This window comes from Paroedura picta, chromosome 4, assembly GCF_049243985.1.
Source record: "Paroedura picta isolate Pp20150507F chromosome 4, Ppicta_v3.0, whole genome shotgun sequence".
In the NCBI taxonomy this organism is placed as follows: domain Eukaryota; kingdom Metazoa; phylum Chordata; class Lepidosauria; order Squamata; family Gekkonidae; genus Paroedura; species Paroedura picta.
In genome coordinates, this window is record NC_135372.1 from 126,633,054 (window position 1) to 126,652,860 (window position 19,807).

Genomic DNA, 19,807 nt, shown 5'->3' on the forward strand with positions numbered 1-19,807 from the left:
CAAGTCACCATGTTGTGGGGCTCACCCAAAGAAATCAAGCAGCAAGCATGCTCATCTGAGTGAGGCATTTTGACTCCGCAGCCTGAGCATTTTTTGGAAATACCCCTGGATACCATGATAGGACCCACAGGCGATCAATGACAAAGTTTATCAAAACAAGAGCAAAAAAACCCAAGAAAAACTTCTGTTCAACATCATGAGAAAAAATAGTAAAGGTAAAGGTATCCCCTGTGCAAGCACCGAGTCATGTCTGACCCTTGGGGTGACATCCTCCAGCGTTTTCATGGCAGACTCAATACAGGGTGGTTTGCCAGTGCCTTCCCCAGTCATTACCGTTTTACCCCCCCCCCAGCAGCAAGCTGGGTACACATTTGACCGACCTCGGAAGGATGGAAGGCTGAGTCAACCTTGAGTCAGCTGCTGGGATCGAACTCCCAACCCCATGGGCAGACAGTTTCAAACAGCATTTCTGCTGCCTTACCACTCTGCGCCACAAGAGGCTCTTAGAGAAAAAATAGTAGGCCTGAACAAATTACCAGAGTGCTAGCAATTTGTGTGCTCCTCTCATGGTAGTGAAAAGGGAACTGAGGGAAGAGGCACACATGACCACATTGATGGGATAGCGGATACTTCCAACCATCTTCAGCTGGAAAGACTTTATTAGCCAATAAAGAAATGTTCCATGACCGGCCCTTGAGCCGCACAAAGTCCCAACGTGGGGGTGGCACAGGAGGACAGGGGAGGAACTAACCGTAAAAATTAACTGCCTGAATGTATTGTGACTGATCACACATCTGAGTCTTTTTACAACAAACCTCTTTTGTTCCCCAGAACTTCCTCTCAATAAATAAAGCAACATTACTAAAATCTCTTGGTTCTTGAATATGTATTCTTTTTACTGAAAAAATCATTCATAAATTAACAAATACAAAAATGTACAAACACATGGGTAAATAAATGTAATGACACAAAGGATTGCTTTGCTGAAAATTGTGTGTGTTTTAAAACACTAGATTTCAGTGCAAAAATGTACCCCTGGCACCTCATAGAAAACATAAGAGCAAGCTCAAACAGAACAGGATGGAAGGAAGTTACGTAGGATTTGTTTAATGCTCCCTGTGACAGAAGGCATTTGGAAATGCATGGCGGTTGCTCGGCTGGTAAACTCTTCAAAGAGGAGCTTTCATTAAAAAAAATAAAATGGCAGATATTAGACAATTGTCGCAAATGAAAACCCACATGGCTCATACAAAAAACCTTCATGTTAATGCTTCACCCCCAGCAGTGGTTAGCAGACAGTGCTGATGGTGGATGGGGAGCAATGGCCTAGTTGAATTTCAGCTGCCGAAAGTTATGTACACTTTACAATGACTGTTTTTTACACCGTATCACATGCTTTTGACAGTTATGTTTCTGAACAATTACAGTTACTATACAGTATTTGAATTAGTTGATAAGATTAACAGTGCACATTAAAAAAAATATATTCCACATTTTGAAAGAGGGGAAAAAGAAAACAGCGTGATTGGAAATAGCCCAAAATAAACCAAGAGTGCCATTGATTAGGAAGTCAAACTGACCCTTTCATGCCAATCTTTAACGAGTGCGTTTCTGAGCAGACGGAATTCCTTGTCTTGTCTTTCAAGGAAGTGGGGTAGATGGCCACGCATGTTAACAGCTCGAGAGATCTGAAGTACCAGACAGCCTGTCTAACTGACCAGATACAGTCACTCTAATGTACATGATGGTAAATGCAAACAGTTTGAAATACATTCTTGGTTGAAGCACCATTAAACAAAAATGTGTGTTCTTGCTAATTTTCTAGGCCTTAGAGGGGAAAAGAGAAGAGGACATATGCATCATCCATGTGAGGAAAATCAAAAGTCAGAGGTCTTTATTGCTATTTGTGTCATCAACAAATAATCCACTTAGAGCCTTACCTCTGCTCTGCAGCAGCCATGAAGGGTTCCCTTATGAAGTATTTTAAAGCACACTTTTTTTTCCAAATACTTTTGACCTAATTTACACACTTACCAGCATTCTCAGGGGCAGACTTGCTGTCCTTTCATATGGGCCGATAAGCTTCACACACATCCTTAAACTCACACATGTGCGCATACATGCATAAGGAGGATGCGTTTTTAGACGCAAGAAAGTAGGCCTGGTCACTCACACCCACAACAGATGTATATGGGGGGTCATAATAGCCACTGAACCAAGAAACTAAATGTAAACTACACAAGTTGAAGAAGTCGAAGGCAACAGTGCAGTAAAAGAAATTAAAGTACTTCTGAGGTTAAGTACTCACAATCTGTCTATAAATATATATTAAAAAGCAATCAAAAAAAGACACATTTACCAGAGTTCTAGACCCCAGTTTTAAAAAAAAAAATAGTTTGTACACACTGTATAAACAGATGGATTGGTTTTTAAACCACAGCAACAACAAAAACCAAAAGAAGGCACAAATCTAAGATGACAGCTTCAAACAAAAACTGGATCTGTCAGACTGGATGGAGGATGTATGGACCTCACATGCTCACATTTCCACCCCCCTGAACTAATCTCAATGCCCTTCATTCTTCTGTTTATAAATTTGAAGTCCAGATAAGTTTTTTGTGCAATGCTCTCTCTGGCTAATTACCACAACCGAGAGCTCTAACCTACAGCTTTAGCCTATATTAATTCAGTGTACAGTTTTGTATACACAATAAATATCAAAATACTATTCATAAAATCCCTCCCCCAAATTAATTACTGGAACCACTATAGGTTTTTTTTAAATCCAAAGACAGATTTCACAATCTGCAGTTGGCTGCCCAATCTCAGACTGATCTGAAAATGTGAAGGGATTAAAAGGTACGTGACAGCTTTCTGGAAAGGCCATCCCCCTGCAGAGGCAAAAGCAGGAAGGAGAGATGTTGTGTATTCTATTGGTGTTGCCACTGTGGGGCATGGCAAAATATGCTGGACTGTCAGAGAAAGAACTGGAAAGTCTACATCAGGGATAGTCAAACTGCGGCCCTCCAGATGCCCATGGACTACAATTCCCTGGAGCCCCTGCCAGCAAATGCTGGCAGGGGCTCCAGGGAATTGTAGTCCATGGACATCTGGAAGTCGCAGTTTGACTACCCCTGGTCTACATTGACTCCAAAATGGTGCAAGATGGGATTTTTGTTCTTCTATAAATGTGATGGTCTCTATTCTCTCCCATCCCCCCCCAACAAAACATTTTTTTTCCTGCCCAAAAGCAAGCATTGCTGTGACTTCTATTTGTGTTAAGCATCACAGCCAAAGAAGCTCCTAATCCTGCAAAGCAATCAGGTGAGTAATCCTGAACTGATTTACTCACATGAGTGCCATCAGGATGCGCTGAAACACCTGCACAAGTGGGGAGGTCTAGATCAGGAGTAGTCAACCTGTGTTCCTCCAGATGTCCATGGACTACAATTCCCATGAGCCCCTGCCAGCATTAGCTGGCAGGGGCTCATGGGAATTGTAGTCCACAGACATCTGGAGGAACACAGGTTGACTACCCCTGGTCTAGATGGCCTGACTTAAGTTGTAAACCTTCAGCTTCAAACTGTAAAAGAACATTTAAAAGAAAGGAAAGCGATTTATACAGCTTATTTACACCTGCACTTCTTTAAGAAGTGACTTAGTTGTACATATATATATATATATATTCTCTCTCTCTCTCTCTCTCTTCAAGCAGGTCAATTTGAAAAACAAACGAACAAAAACAAAAGCCAGTACAGACACAGATGAAGAAGAATGATATCGTGAGTTGCAGTTCATCCCTCGTTAGGGCTGCTGCTGCCTACGGGATCGCTCCCAGCATCCAAAGTCAAGAAGCCAACATCCCTTTCAGCCAAACTGATTCCATGAGCACGAAAAGCACATCTGATCGTAGTTTGGTGTTGGAGATTGTTTAAGGAGATGGAATGCAGGGTCAAAAGCAGGAGGTCAAGCCTCTGTTCTTTAAAAAAAAAAAATACCCAGAAAGTAAATCAAGTCCGATCTCGCTGCACATCACCAGTGTGAGGAGGGCTATAGTCACAGGCCATCTGTGTGCGTGCTTTTCAGTATTATTCTTCAAAATACTGTGATCCTTCATTAGACATAAGACTTTTCCAGTCCAGGAGAACCCTGCGAAACAAGATAGCAACACGTTTTGTTCTTCTCTTAGTATTCATTCACCAGAGCCAGCTCTGGCGTCAGGTTGACAGTTATGTTTTTATACAAGGCGTCGTATGTAATATTTGGATAATAGTTCAAGTTGTTGAGGCCATCCAAACCTTGCCTCTCTTTGGACTTCCTCAGCAGTGCGTACCTGTTTGGAGAAAGAGGGAAAAAAATGAGATATTTTTAAGTCCTTGCCTACCGATATACATTCCCCTGAACTCCCAATGGCACTAAAGACTGTCCTCGTCCAACAATAAATGCCCAAGAATTCAAGAAATAAAATGGAAATTAGGATAAAAGGAGCAAACAGAGCAGATTTGTTTTGTATACCATAGGAATTTTATCAGAAGCACCTTCATGGGAACAGCATTATGCCTGATTGTATTATTTGCTTGGTCCTAGTGACACAAAAGTGATTTTAAAATAGCCACGTGGACACCCACATGTGGACTGATCCCTATGGGCACAAACATCTGTCTTCTTCAGCATGGGAGCCAACTTGGGTAGTCAGTGTATGACCATGTGAAATGAGAGCATGCTTCATCTCTATCCAGCTCTTTCTTCTGGAAAGGAGCTCCTGTTAGTACATAGCCTTGTATGCACATGGAACCCAGAGTAGCGTGCAAATGTGAGCTTTTAGCTGTCTGGGACTGGGTGTTTGGCTGATGGAAGGGAAAAACCTATCAAAGTTTAAAGCTCTACCCAGCACAATTTGTTTCCAAGCCACATTAGACCCACAGATTCCTGATCTTTTAGACTGCAACAGTAAAAATCCTCTTAAAGTCAAAGGGCTGAAGGGAATAAGGAGGAATTGGCCTTAGAAGGTAAACATCCTATTTAGACAAATTATATACCTCCTCTCAAAGATCTGCTTGAGGAGGATCAAAGTAAGAACACAACATCATCAGAATCAAAAATTAGCCAGAGGCACAAGCCAGCATTCAGCTGCTTAAAATGATAGGCATTGTCCTCAGGACAACAAAGGTGTAACACCCTTCAATTGAGTGCAAAAAAAAAAAAATGCCTTGGTCCAGCACTTTAAGTAACAGTAAAAGGGGGGGGGGATCCAGGTGAGCTTCAAGGCAAAGAGATTTCCCAAAGGGCAAGGCACCACTACTCAAAAAGTACCATCTCTGGCTAACACCTGCTTCACCTTTGCAGAAAGAGTATCTCAACCTGATCTAAAGTCAGTTTCTTCCACTTTCATTTGATACTTGTTTAATGAAACCCCATTTGTAACAATGTGATGGTGGTGTGTGCAAACACATGTGACTGGTTTGTTCTGAAGTTCGACAAATAAGGGTGTGTAGAGTTCCAGTTTTCAAAACAAAAACTGAAATATTTTAGTCACAAAACGCATGCCTGGCTGGTGGCAAAGAGGTTCCACTTCGCTGTAAGCATGAAAGTTTTAATGGTTATAAATGAGAGTCCACATATTTTTGTTTAGAAAACTAGCTGAAGTAAAAGGCTGATTTTAATTGGCCTGTTTGTCTCGCAGTTTGAAATATGAATAAAAGAAGCCTGAAATCTATAATTTGGAAGGCAAATAGGGTGTTTTCTCAATTACCCATTAGAGAGCTGTTTAAATATTGCAGAGAGACTGAAGATTGAAGAGCAAAGAAAAATTAATCTGGTTTTTCAAAATAAGCAAGTTTTCAAGCAAAAATTCATCTGGAGAATGGTACTATGGCATGTTTTTCAAGTAGTATGAAAACATGTAGCCTTACCAGTTTCAGGCCCAGAAACAGAAAACACAAAGAGAAAAATAAAGGGAAGGACATGAGGGGAGAGACTGGAAATAAAAGAAAAACAGGAAGAGCTGGATCTACAAAGGACGTGGGACTTGAACCTGAGCTAGATAAAACAATGAGTCAGGAGGAGGTGGAGAAGGAGGAAGTGTCACTGCAGCCATGTGGAACAATCTGTTGGCCTGATGAGGGTGGTTTGTAGGAATGTCAGTGGGGAATACATATGACCAGGCTCAACACAAGGAAGAAACTTGCCGGGTAGGGATTCTCTCTTGCAACACAAGCAGCCAAGCTTTTCTGTAGAGACCACACCCAACTCTCCTCCAACAAACAACTGGGTATCAGCTAGAGGACACACCTGCAAACAGAACAGGACCTAGCAAAAGCTAACTCCACTGCAGCAAGAATAATAATATTCATGTATAAGATTAAATCACACCACTCTGTCAGGCCACCACTCTGTCAGATGATTTATTAATTCCATCAGTCCATAATTTAACAACCCCATCCTTCCTCCAGGAGACTCAGAGGCATTCACAAGGTGCCGGTAGGCACTAGCCCCATCCAGGCAGGCCCTGCTTACATTATGGGCTCAGAACTCTGAAATAATCCTCACTACTAGTAGGAAAAGGGAAGCATGCTTTAAGCATTTTCACTTGATGGATCTCTCCCCATCCCAGGAGTATTGATCAGTCAAATCTACGAACCTGCAAGAAGCACAATTCACAGGCTCTTGGATTCTATGCCATATGAACCCGATTAATTGGGACCTTGTCACTTCTAAAGTAGGGAGATAACTCCTGAAAAGCTGAGTTACAAGAGCAGAGTCACAGAACAGTGAAAGCCAGTGGGGCATAATGGCTGGTATTGGATTTGGGGAGGGGGAGCTTAAGTCAACATTCCAAAATGGAAGATATGTTTTAGATCTACAAATGTAAAGTGGAGAAGTAATGACTGCAGAATGACCTTCTTCAATAGAGAGTTCATTATAGAGTCAAGCACCTGTCTCAGGGATTGGGTCATAAATAGCTAAGCCAGCTCACCTTGGAAGTTATATGGAAGAACTGAAGGATGTAAAAAAATCCAGCCCCGATTCCACATTTGCACTAATTCTATTGAAAATTAATGGAATAGAACTTTGTGCGTTTTACAAGCAACACTGAAGTTTCTTCTTTCGCAAGAATCCCACAGATGTGCATTTTTATTACAGAAGTAAAATCCAATTTGATAGTGTAAGTCCTATTTTCCTTCTAATGTGGTTTTACAGCATACACTTTGCTTTGTTTTTCAAGAGAGGTTTGGCCACTCATTTAAGTATCATGCCAAATTAACAGCTAAATGGCAATTTAGGTCGTGTTTTGACAGCTATTCTCCTCCCTGACTCTTCGACAAGACAGAAACTGTTTCAATATCACAGCCACTGGAATCTCAGAGAGCACTGAGCCTTGGGCAGCTTTACTAAGACATGACAGCTAGGAAGTGACAAAAGTTCAGGTATGCAGTTCTTCATCTGCCAGCACCTCCAGTCTGCTGAGACAGTGGAGGCAAAGCTCACGCCTCTTAATACTGTAACATTTTAGACCTTTTTTACTTCAAGAAAGCAAACAATTTTGATGCTATCTTCAAAAACAATTTCTGGGATGCTTGCTGTAATTTGTTGGAAGTGAAGGATGGAGCTTTGTAAGTTTTCTTTTAATGTGGTCTAGGGCTCAGCCCCATAAGACAATACTGGGGCTTTGTTCTGGATTCCGCAAAGGAGTACAAAAGAATGCCTTGGTACATAAGCAGAATATTACTTTTTCACCTCTCAACCATCAGCTTTTTATACATCTGGGACTATGGGAAAAGTTTCCAAACCCAGACTCAAGTTGCGAGCAGGTTAAAGCTGTGATCTCTCTAATTTTAGAAGGGATGTCTTAATTTTTGCCTGCTGGCCACAGTTGTGCTGCAACAGCAGCATGGAAATGGAGAGGAGAATGTGCATCTTAGGTTCTATCAAATAGATGTGCAGGGAATGTACACATGTTTCTCTGCCTATACCCTTACGTATTATCGGCTCATTCTGTGCTTCACTGTGCAACTAATTAAAAATGAACACTGCAGTACTGATTACAAACACTTCCCCAAGTCTCCTAGTTACTTCTTTCCTGACACCTATAGGATTTAACAGCCATTTGTAAGATGTTCCAATTACAGCAGGTGCCAAGAAGTCATCTAAAGTGGACAAAAGCATATCCAGCTATCTACTAATGAGCAAAGAAGGAATCCTAGCCTAGTAGTGGGAAATACTGAAGCTATCATCATTTATAAGTTCAATGTTTTCAAAAATTTCCTAGACTTGATAAGAATGAAAGAAAACAGTCAAAGGTATGATTGCAAGGTATGCACTAAGCTCCATTTCCAGAATCTTGTTTGAAGCAAGAATCCATAAAGATGAGGAGTACAGCACAAGCCCCTCTCCCCAAGCAAAATCTGTGTACTGGCTTACAGGATGGTTCCCCTGGTTCTCTGTTACTTGACGGTGAAAGAAGAGAGACAACAGCAGTATATCCTATCCACACTTCCAGAGCAGCACCAAATCAAGCATTTTAAGAGATGTGTATTTTAAGAGATGTGGTGCACCATTTTAGCCTCCCTCTGAGAACCATGGCTTAAAGGTAACCACAGCAGAGTTTCTTGTCCATTGGAATGTTGTAAACCAAACCATAGGGAATGGGTCTGAATTACTACGCAAACTGCAGGCCACAAAGGACTTCTGAAAGTTAAAAGGCTGGGGTATAAGTAGGCCCATCTAAAAGTAATCGATGCCCTATGTTGGTTTTGGCACTGTGGAACGGGTTACCTCAGCTACAGAAGACACGCAAAGCCATTACAAGCCCCTTTTTGAAGAGATTAAAACAGAGTACAAATTCAAACAGTGGTGTAGTTAATTCACAGCTGGAGTTTAAGAATACAACCTGTAAAAAGTAATGCTCGTAAGTTCACGCCTCAATTAAGATCACACTTGTTTTTCTACCAAAATGGGATTTCTCTTTTTGAATTGTGAAAAACCAGACTATTAAAAACCTTGACAGTCATCCAAGCTACAAGCTGGCAATTCAAAAGGAACTTCCCTAAGCCCAGCAATAGGAATACAGGTCGCTGTATAAGCTCTATTGGTCCGAAGTGCTGAAGATGGATAGGCTGCTGCGAGCTTCCCTAAAATGAGTAATGAAAACCCTACACTGAGAAGTAATGATTTATTCCATTTTTATCTGACTCATCCTCCAGCATGCTCAGAGCAGCTTACACTCCTCCATTTTATTCCTCATGATAAGTAGGTGAAGCTGAGCAATAGTGACTGGCTCAAGCCATTTGCCTTGCAAATGGGGACTTCAACCCATTTCTCCCAGACCCAGTCCAATACACTAACCATTACACCATGCCAGCTCTTAGATGGGTGCAGTGGCATGATTACCCAACTGCGATGTTACATTTTTGCAGAATTCAGAAGGTTTGGGCACAGCCTACACTGGAAGAGGGCACATGAGTCTGGGTTGAAGGAATAAAGAAACTGAGAAAAGCCAGCTTTGTGCAGTGGTTAAGAGCACTAAGAGCAATCTGGGGAACGGGTTTGGATTCCCAGCTCCTCCACATGCAGCCAGATGGGTGGTCCTGGGCTGTTCTCTCACTCAGACCCGCCTACTTCACAGGGTGTCTGATGTAGACAGAGGAAGAAAAAGTGATTGTAAGCTGCTGTGAGGCTCTTTCAGATAGTGAAAAGCAGGGTATAAAAACCAACTCTTCTGGATGGATGGATGGATGGATGGATGGATGGATGGATGGAAGATTCTTCTGGAACTGGCACAATTCAAACATTATCATGCAGGTAGGTGCCTATTCACATAAGCTTTTGAGATTTAGTAGACTCCACAAGCTTGTCTATGCAGGAGTATGGCCATTACATATAAACTCACAGACTAAACTATGGTGGCCAAGAGTGTGAAAATGAAAAGTACTTTTTTCAGAAGAAAAATAAATATACCTTGCCAAAGGCAGAATTACGTCAGTACTTCTATTTGTCATAATAGATTTTAGAAAGATATTGATCTTCAGCACCATATATTTTATCATGTTTGCATAGGCTGTGCTCCTATAAGGTGGCATCGTAACAGTTAATTTAAAAGCAGACACACTTTTTGCTCAGCACTACTGCCTCTTTCCAAATGGAGATTGCTCCATAGCATTATGACGTTTATGCCTTTGCCTTTTTGTTTTTTTGGATGCAAATTTTTTTTTAAAATCAATAAAAATTAAAGTTTAAATCTATTAACTTGCCTTCCTAGGAACTGTACTTCGCCTCTATGATGATGTGGAATTGACTTGTATTTCCCGGTGTCTCCTTCTGGCCGAGTTACAAAGTAGCCTGCATAGTGGACCCTAAAAGAAAGATTAAAAAGGCAGGAGTTTTTCAGGTGGTTTAAACTCAGCATTTTATAAGACACGACACACACAAAAAAAGTTCCCTACTACAGGGGTAGTCAACCTGTGGTCCTCCAGATGTTCCTGGACTACAATTCCCATGAGCCCCTGCCAGCGTTTGCTGTAGTCCATGAACATCTGGAGGACCACAGGTTGACTACCCCTGCCCTACTGCACCCGTCAAGCTAGCTCAATGCAGTCGCCATATTTAGGCCACTTAGGACACAGATAATCCAAAACTCTCCAGTAGGAAGCTCTAGGCTAGAGCAGCAGTACAATTTTGCTTTCAACTGCAGCTAGGGTTTATTCTGCATTGGGCATTAAGATCACGTTTATTTGATTTTTTTTTTTTTTTGCAGAACAAACTTGTGTTTCCGTCCCAAACAAAACACATTATTCTACAATCAACTGTTATGTACAAGATTCAAAGTATGTAGAGGTTATGCGACAGGTTATGAAGCCAAATGCTATTCAGCAAGGCTGACACCAAGCCTGCAGGAACACAGCCAATCAACACAAAAGGGAACTAGAAAGAGCCCTCGGGCAACTTGAACTGCTGAGACAGGCACGTAAGGTTTGCCCAGAAAGCTACATCCCCAGCTTATCAAAGAGAAGCCATCCGGAATAATTCTTCTACAATATTATATCATGCACAGAACATCTTGTTCTCAGTGGGATAGTAAGGATCCGGTAGCTTGTGGGAGAATCATGTTCAGCTAGAACTTGCATCTCTTGCATGCCACGTACCTGTTCCAAAGGTCATCGTCCTCTCCGCCCCAGCCCCAGAAGGCATTAGGAAAACCATTGATTTTTTTAAACTGTTCCACTGTTAGGCCACTCACACCTCCAAAGAACTCATTGTAAGGGAGTCTGTATTTGACAAAAAAATAGAATAATAATGTTAGTCAAACCGGCTGTAAAAAGAACTTACCAGAGACCAGGGCAGTAGGTGGCCTGTTCACAGCCTGTCACAAGACATAGCTTTCCAAGGTATACAGACAAAGTCTATCTTGAGTTACAGTGATGTCCGCCTTCATTTTTTCCTCTTATTTTTTCAAAAAGGTATTTTAAGGTGCTGGTGCTAACCTTTAAGGTCATATGCAGTCAGGGCTTGGTGTGCCTGAGGGACCGCCCCCCAAAGGACCCTAGGATTGTCCAATAAGAATAAACTGATGATTGCTGGCCCAAAAAAGTGGCATCTGGCCTCAAGCAGGGCCAGGCCATTTTCAGTTCTGGCCCCGACCAGGTGGAATGAGCTCCCAGAAGAGCAGAGAACTCTGACAGAACTAAACCAGTTCTGCCAAGCCTGCAAAACAGAGCTCTTCTGCCAGGCATTCGCTGGCAGGGGCTCATGGGAATTGTAGTCCATGGAAATCTGGAGGGCTGCAGTTTGACTACACCTAATCTAGATGATGTGACAAAACACTGTCTGGGGGGCACACCTCCCCTTGGAAAAGCCAAGACAGTCTGACTGCTTTTGTCACCCATACAGCTGTATGTTTGTCTGTTTTAAAATGTTTCAAATAATTTCAACAATTGTTAAAAACTTATTTATTGCATTGTTTTTGTGCTATGTTGGAAGCTTTCCTGAGCCGGCAATGCCAGGAGGGGTGGGATACAAAAAGAATAAAATAAATAAGTGCACAAAAAGTACTCACAGATACATATATTTATCCAGCTTTGCTGCAAAGTGTCTTGGCATCTGCCCACATCCATAGTAGTTACGGTCATTTTCAGGTATATGGTCCACATCATGGAAGATCAGACAATCCCAGGCCAAGTCCTTCATTGCTTCCCGAAAGCCAACATTGAAGAGCATGGCACGGTTGAAGGGTTGATTACCAGCCTAGGAGAAGAATCCCAAACATGCTGATTATATTCAAGCTTGTCCACAAGAGGGGAGGCTCATGTACTGTGTTGCATAAAGAAACCTGATCCCAATGAAATGGTGTACAATGGGGTAGTGTACAATGTATAACGGTGTGTCCGAAACACAGTTTGTGTCTGTGCATTTCTATAAGGAGAAACACACTGTTTTAGGCCTTTCTGAATAAAAGGCTACATTTTGCTAAAGTAGAAGTGCTTCATTGTTTTGGACAGACGTCATGGAGATCAGGACTATGTATAGAAACATGATATGTACTAAATTTGCCCTAGAGGCTAATGGAAGAATTTCAGATGCCACTGAGATGAGGGGTTTCCATAGCAGCCCTTGGCATGATTAGCCTAACTTGTAAGTGGAAACATAGTAAATTAAATGGCTATATACCCAACTGCTGGCTTCTAAGAGAAGCAGGTAGTTTTGGCACAGTGGTGGAAGACAAATGAAGGCCATCTTACATATTTCCTCTAGAATCCAGTTCTCAGTCTCTGGGATAGAGGAATTTATGAATTTGATAAAGTCAGTTCACTGATCTATGTAGCTCAATATTGGCCTGACTGCTTATCATGATGTCAGGTATTAAATATGTGGCTTTATCATGGCAAGATACATATTCTACCATAGAACTGGGAGCAATAAATTGTTATGAATGGATGATAGTTCCATGGAGCATATACTTGGCCTGCAGAAAACTCTAGATACATCCCTAATTTCTCCAGTTACAGGTAACAGGTGCTACAAAGGACTTGATCTCAAGACTCCAAACAGTGGTTGCAAGTCAAATTATGCAATACTAGACTAGAGGGACCAATAGTTGGCCCTTTTGAAAGGTAAGTTTCATAGACGAGCATTTTAAAAAGTTCAGTTTTGGGCAGCTATGAATAAATAAGGCATTTGGTACCACTGAAGAGTAAGTGCTTTGAATCATATTTCAGAAAGGCAGCATGAAACACTCATGTTAAACCAAGTCACCGAGAACTGGAAAGGCACACAAAAGAAGGGTCCTCAGAATTACGAGCAATTATGCTTTACTTGCAACGCTGCTTGAACTGGTTAGGCCTCTCCAAGATAACACTACGCACAGAGCGACCAGTTTGAGTTTGTGGCCTCATCACCGTCTCCAGCCTGGGGGATACAAGCCCTAGGGGTCTTGCAGAACCATAAATGTATTACAGGAGACAGTTCCATACAAAGGGGGCTGTCAGATACCATGCACAGCTCCTGGTACTGTTGTTCACCTGAAAGTAGGACTGAAGTACAAAAATTATCACCGTTGTGTCCTTCCCTATCTTCACCCCTCCAGAAAACTCTGCTGGAACAAGTCCAAAGTGTTTTAATAATATTGCTATTTTGAGTCCATATGTTAGTCCTGTATGCTCAGGCTAGAGATGTACTGTATGTTTGGATATTAGCTAATGAGACAGGAAAATACAGCCATTTTTGTTATCATTCAAGAGGCCCCCTGCCACAAACACACATTTCTGTCTTCAACTTTCAAAAACCTATGGGAGTACATCATAAATACCTTAACAGTGGTAGTCAACCTGTGGTCCTCCAGATGTTCACGGACTACAATTCCCATGAGCCCCTGCCAGCAAATGCTTTTGCTGGCAGGTGCTCATGGGAATTGTAGTCCATGGACATCTGGAGGACCACAGGTTGACTACCCCTGCCTTACAAAATACAACAAAATATTAACTTTCGTATCCTAGAAGTTTTATATAAAAGAATGCTTGGTACAAAATGCCAGTCACTACAACTGGAGCACAGCAACACACTACTCAGCAACTCTAGAAAGCTTTCACAGTATGCAGCTTGGCAAGTATTAACTGCCTCCACACTCCAAGCACACCCTGGAGATTTAACACTGTTGTGCAAGAGCCCCAGAGGGAAGGCTGTTCACAGTGTCTCTTACACAATGTATCCTGGGAGAAAAGCATCATCATTTCACCTTATTACCACTGGAGAGGAATTAGCCCTGGGGAAAAAAAAGAGATGCATGCAAGGTAACTTACTTGCTCAATAACATAAAATGCAAACTGTAAACGTTGGCGTTGCAGCATTGGAATAAGATGTCTAAAGAGGACTGGAAGATGCTCATAACGGTTGCGGAATGGAATGAGGATTGCCACCTAGACGGACAAAAATCTATATTAGCTTTTCCTGGATTTATCTAAGTTACATGCCCATCTTTCTCCTGAGCATCTTAGGACCCAAGGTGAGTGAAAGTATACGAACAATAGGATTAAAGTGTAAAAAACCTTTGATGCTACAAACATTAAAACAGGTAAGCCTTGGTGAAAAGAACAAAGCTGTTGCCTGGGCACATAAGGGACAGGAAGTCTTTCAAGAGCAAGCAGATCTCTGAAGCAAACTATCTCTTGCATCCTATTGGTGAGCAGACAGTGAGCAACCAGGGATAAACCTGTATGGAGCGTGAAAGGCGCAATAGTCTCTGCAGTGTTGTCCCACCCTCACCCGTGCCCTCCCCTCTCCATTTCCTATTCCAAGTAATTTTTTTTTAATCGTGCAGTCCACATTGCAGCATGACCTCAAAGCTAAAATAAAATCTTCTGCAAACTGTCCATGGTCTTTTTGGGCTCAGGCAGGCAAAACACAGCCCTGTTTCAGTTTTCTGAAGGTTGGAAACAAGCTGGGGAAGAGGAGGGGGGCAGGGGATCAAGCATCCTTCTCCTGATCATACAGGGGTCTGAGCGCTTTGTTTTTAAAACATGTGTTTTTACCCCCCTCCGTGGAGAAACGGTCCAGTATTTTCACCCTTTCAGTAATGTAGGGAAGAAGCAAGACACTATAGCAATAACTGAGGGTACAATGAAAATATGAACATTATCTCTAAGAATAAAATCCATCAAAATTAGCATTTTCATGTTAGAAATATTTCTACCAAGTTTTGTACAGCATTTTTCTAAGCTGCAATTCAAGGTTCTATAATGTAATTGCATTTTGGAACTACATTGCGTTTGGGTTTCCAGGGTATGGACAGCAATGTAGGGGACAGTATTTCCCCCAATGCATTTGAAACTTTATTATATTAGCAGGACACCTGCTAGAGATTGATACTGCATAACACAGATTGAGTCAGATTGTACAAATCACAGCCTAAGGAAGAGCTATCTGGCCATAGCACCAAACTTGAATCTCAGAAAATGGATGTTAAATGTGCAAACAGACAGATTTCAGTGGCTGCACAGTGCTGGACTATAAGACTAGGATCTGACAGAAGCTCATATCCTCACTCGGTTTACTGGGTGAATTTCAATTAGTCGGTTTTAGCACAATGTAATGTTTGCAGATGATAGTGCCATATTTGCTGATACAGGTGCAGAGGCTACTAGCATCCTCTATGACAGGGATAGTCAAACTGCAACCCTCCAGATGTCCATGGACTACAATTCCCATGAGCGTTTGCTGGCAGGGGGTCATGGGAATTGTAGTCCATGGACATCTGGTGGGCCGCAGTTTGACTACCCCTGCTCTCTGGCACTGCATGCATAGCCCAATCTTATGACTTAAAAATAAATGTGGAAAAACTGAAGTCATACCTATAGATGGATCTCCAACAAATGTATACCTCAATGGAGCCCAAAATGAGCAAGTCAAAGAATTTAAATACTTTGGCTCATTGGTACAAGAAAAGAAAGTGTCATCTACCACTGAAGCCTATAATAGGATTGGCCAAGCAACATCAACATTTGCTACACTCAAATGCTGCCTCTGGAAGAAGACGAAAATCTCTCTCAAGACCAAAGTTCATCTCTTCCGGACACTAATCCTGCCGATCCTCCTATATGGATCAGAAATATGGGCTTTACTGAAACCTGACATAAACAAACTCGAGACCTTGCAAATTCGATGCTTGTGGAAGATTATGGATCTCTCTCTAAGTGATCATAATCAAAATGAGAATTCGGATAAAATGTTACAACCAGCCACAAATTAAAGAAGAAATCCAAAAGCGCAGACTGCAACAGTTTGGCCATGTCTATAGAATGAACACCAGCAGACTGCCTCATAAACTCCTGTGGTGAGAACGACCAACTGAATGGAAGATCCAGCTGGCATCAAACTGAATGGAAGATCCAACTGGTGCCAAGAAAACATGGCTTTAACAGACTGAGGAAGACCTTAGAAATCAGCGATTGACTATCCATATGGCCAAAACTACTGCCACCAATCGCCAGGAGTGGAAACATATATAATAAACAAGACAAAAAATCCAGCGGCACCTACAGCAGCATATTGACTGAGAGGACAACCTGCTCTACCAATCACCAGCTAAAGGATAAGAAGAAAGAAGAAGCACTACTAACTTTTCTGAATGTAGCATATGCTTGTTCTGAATAACTTCCTCCTTGCTGTTTTTCTCTCTCTGTGTGGATTAATAGTAGCTTCCGCTATCATCATCATAACACTATATATTTTTGAAGTTGCATAAGGACAACTCATAGCCTGATTGGTTGCCATACATCAAACAGCCAATCAGGTAGGCTGTCCCGCACCTAACTGTACAACCTGACAAAATGCTGAAGGTCCCAAAGCTTCCCATTGGTGGAATATCCCCCACTCAGGGCCGACTGCTGCTCTTGCTCTGGATTTCATGCCCCCCTCCCTTCCCTTCAGGCCTGATGCAAAGGAAGTCTCTAACAGCACCTGACTGAGGCGAGGGATGTGCAGGGGAGAGAGCAATGCAGGGAAGTCTGTGGGCATGTGTGTGCATCCCATTAAAGGGGGGAAACCTTTCCCCTTCTTCCTAACTGTTGGCTGGCAGGGAAGCCACAGAGAAACCTTATCTTACTTAAAATACTGCTGTGGTTGGCCTCACTGCAGGCTGAGGCTGGGATGGAGTGGCATGGGTGTGACCCACTTGGGCTGTGGGCACTGGTAAGCCCCTACCAGCAACAGTTTGTATTCTGGGGCACAAACAGACAGACCAGCAAGGGTCCTGTGAGTCTGGAAAATGCAGGAAGATCTGTACCTGTAAATGTTAAGTAAGCAACTGAACAAGACACGTAGGGGCTGCAATGGCTTTGCTGGCCGATAAATAAAAATCAGAATTTTCCACGAAGGTCCTATGAAATAGTAGGCATAAGTGGCCCAATGGCCCAGTGGCGTAAGTGGCCCAGAATTTCAAGTGGAGTCAGCTTGGGAGATTACATACAAAGGTTTAACAGGATAGTAGACAGATTCAAGTGGCTAGAAGTGTTGGTCTGAAGTAGCACAACAAAAATAGAGTCTCTCTCGGGTAGCCTGAGGAAGAGTGCATGCACTCAAAAGCTCACGCCTTGAATAAATCTTTGTCAGTCTTAAAGATGCTATTGGACTCTATTCTTGTTAGGATAGTAGACAGTGAGACTTCAGGTGAAACTAGGTTTTCCAGTTATATTAAGCAACGCTTTGCCTTTGTGGACAACAATAGGAACTGCATTTGCCAGCAGTAGGCTTCAGGATTCAGAAGGGCAGACAGCAGCAGCCAAGCCACAGACTGTGCTAGCTAAGTCCAGTGAAAGCAAAGTTTGGAAGTGGGGCTTCAAAAGGGTACCATGCCTCAGAGCCCACCCTCCAAAGCAGCCATTTCTGCCTGGGGAGCTGATCTTTATAGTCTGTAATTCCAGGAGATCTCCAGACCCCACCTGGAGGTTGGCTACCCCTGGGTTGGATATATTCCTTAAGGTTTGAAAGTGGTGCCTCAAAAGGGCATAATGCCTCTGCAGCCATCCAACCAGCCACAGAGTGCCTCTGGGATATTTCAGGTCAATAAAATAATTGCAGTAATGTAGCCAGATAGGTGCCACCTCTTCAACTGCTGGCAGACCTGGTGCTGGGGGTGGGGGGGGCTCCTCTAAGGGACAGCCCTGGGGTGCAGCCTCCTCCCTGTGCACTTTCTGCCTTCTTGCCACCTCCTGCTGCACAGCCACCTGGCCTTCCCATCAGCTTCCCATGTGTGTGTTTCTATGTGTGTGTGTCTAGCACCCTTTCCCCACCTTCATACTACATATTTGTGTCTACTTGGATGGATGGATGCACCCGTGTCTCTCTCTGATCCCCTCTGCCAACTTCCATACAGCATGTGTGGATTTGCCAGGACTTGAGTGCCTGCTACCTGGAGACATTTGTCAATACCTCAGAGTTGCTGTAGTGGGGCCCACAGGAAGATCTTGCCCCCCTCCCCATTCCACCCTCCAAGCCACTCATTGTCTCCCAGATGCATTCTCTTCTGACTCTGCAGACCTTAGCTCTAATTCAAGAATCATTCCTTCCAGATTACGCATCAGTCCCTGCTTCTATATACCCGCCTTTGCTGCCCATGCCAGTGGCCCCATTTAGGGGGTCTCTCAGAAACCTCTGGCTCGGACTCAGCTACTCTGATTTCACTTCCTCTGCACTGTGAATTCTCCATCACGTTGGCAATAAACATATCTCAGGGACAGACCCTGGGAAAAATAGGCCTCCAGAGGAGCCTGTATTCAGCCACGGGCAACTCTATGTAGCCATCTTGAGATTTAGATGCTTTCAGGATCTCAAAGTTTGTGTGGTCGCTGGCCCAGAGTAGGGGATGTGGATCCAAGATTCAGACCAGACTGTCACAAAGAATGTGGTGCTCCATTAAATCATCCACAACAAAAAGGAGAAAAAATATCCTGACCCAAGTCAAGACGCCCACCCCCACCAAAAAAAGGGTCAAAATAAGGAAAATGTACTCAAGCCTTATAGGGTAGAACATAATGTAAAATTGAATAATATTTAATAAAATTAAAAACCCAAGGCTTAAAGTCTAGCCTAATTAAAATCCATGTGTACATTCATACTAATGCCTCCACTGGCCAGACGCACTTTGGCATGGATGCCTTTATCAATGGTCAGGCATAAATAGAACACTATGGAGTGTCCATAGACTACTATGGAGAGATGGAGATGAATTATGGGCTACAAGTGATGCATGAGTGGATAAACTGATAGCCAACAGCTTTCAGGCACAAATGCAAAAAGGAAGTCCAAATAACTTAGTTACATATTCTATTCCTTATGGTGCCAATATTGTTCAGAAAAAGCTCCAGTTTCAGTACACCTAATCTCCAGTTTATAAGCCTATTGTCCAGTTTACCTTCCAACGAGGCATGCAGTCTTTAGGTTTCCAGTGGCCTCCTAATTTGATAGTGGGATCTTGAGAGAAGAACTGGTGAATCTCCTCCATGCTGATTTCACTCATATTTACATCAGTGGGGCCCTCTGCAAAGCAATCGGACAACAGAATGTGTAAAAAACAAATCCTGTCTCATCAAGCACACAGATTTTGGAATTCTCACGCGCATTTAGTTCTTATATGCCTATTAAGTCACTTTGTCAGTGATAGAGTTCTAGCTGTACTTCAATCCATCATCATCTGCTTTCTAAACTAGAGTGCAAAGGCAGCAAATTTACATATATTATAGGTTATGAAAGGAAACCACAAATGATGTGAGGCTGATTTCTCACTGTTACATGCTGTAAAATCGGGGAACAGCAATTAGCA

The 19,807-nt window shown here is 42.6% G+C and overlaps 1 protein-coding gene across 3 annotated transcripts in view; it reads right to left on the reverse strand.

Annotated features, from left to right (window-relative positions):
• Nucleotides 1-869: 869 nt before the first annotated feature.
• Nucleotides 870-19,807, reverse strand: part of B4GALT5 (beta-1,4-galactosyltransferase 5) — an 86,208-nt gene continuing 67,270 nt past the window's right edge. For 2 of the 3 annotated variants that reach the window (XM_077335592.1, XM_077335593.1), the window contains exons 4-9: nt 19,400-19,524; nt 14,292-14,408; nt 12,053-12,240; nt 11,142-11,264; nt 10,251-10,352; nt 870-4,333 (exon numbers count right to left, since the gene is read on the reverse strand). In XM_077335592.1, coding sequence (XP_077191707.1) covers nt 4,186-4,333; nt 10,251-10,352; nt 11,142-11,264; nt 12,053-12,240; nt 14,292-14,408; nt 19,400-19,524 — 803 coding nt within the window. In that variant the 3' untranslated portion in view covers nt 870-4,185. The remainder of the gene's footprint in view (nt 4,334-10,250; nt 10,353-11,141; nt 11,265-12,052; nt 12,241-14,291; nt 14,409-19,399; nt 19,525-19,807) is intronic. The other variant, XR_013230586.1, reaches the window with a different exon arrangement.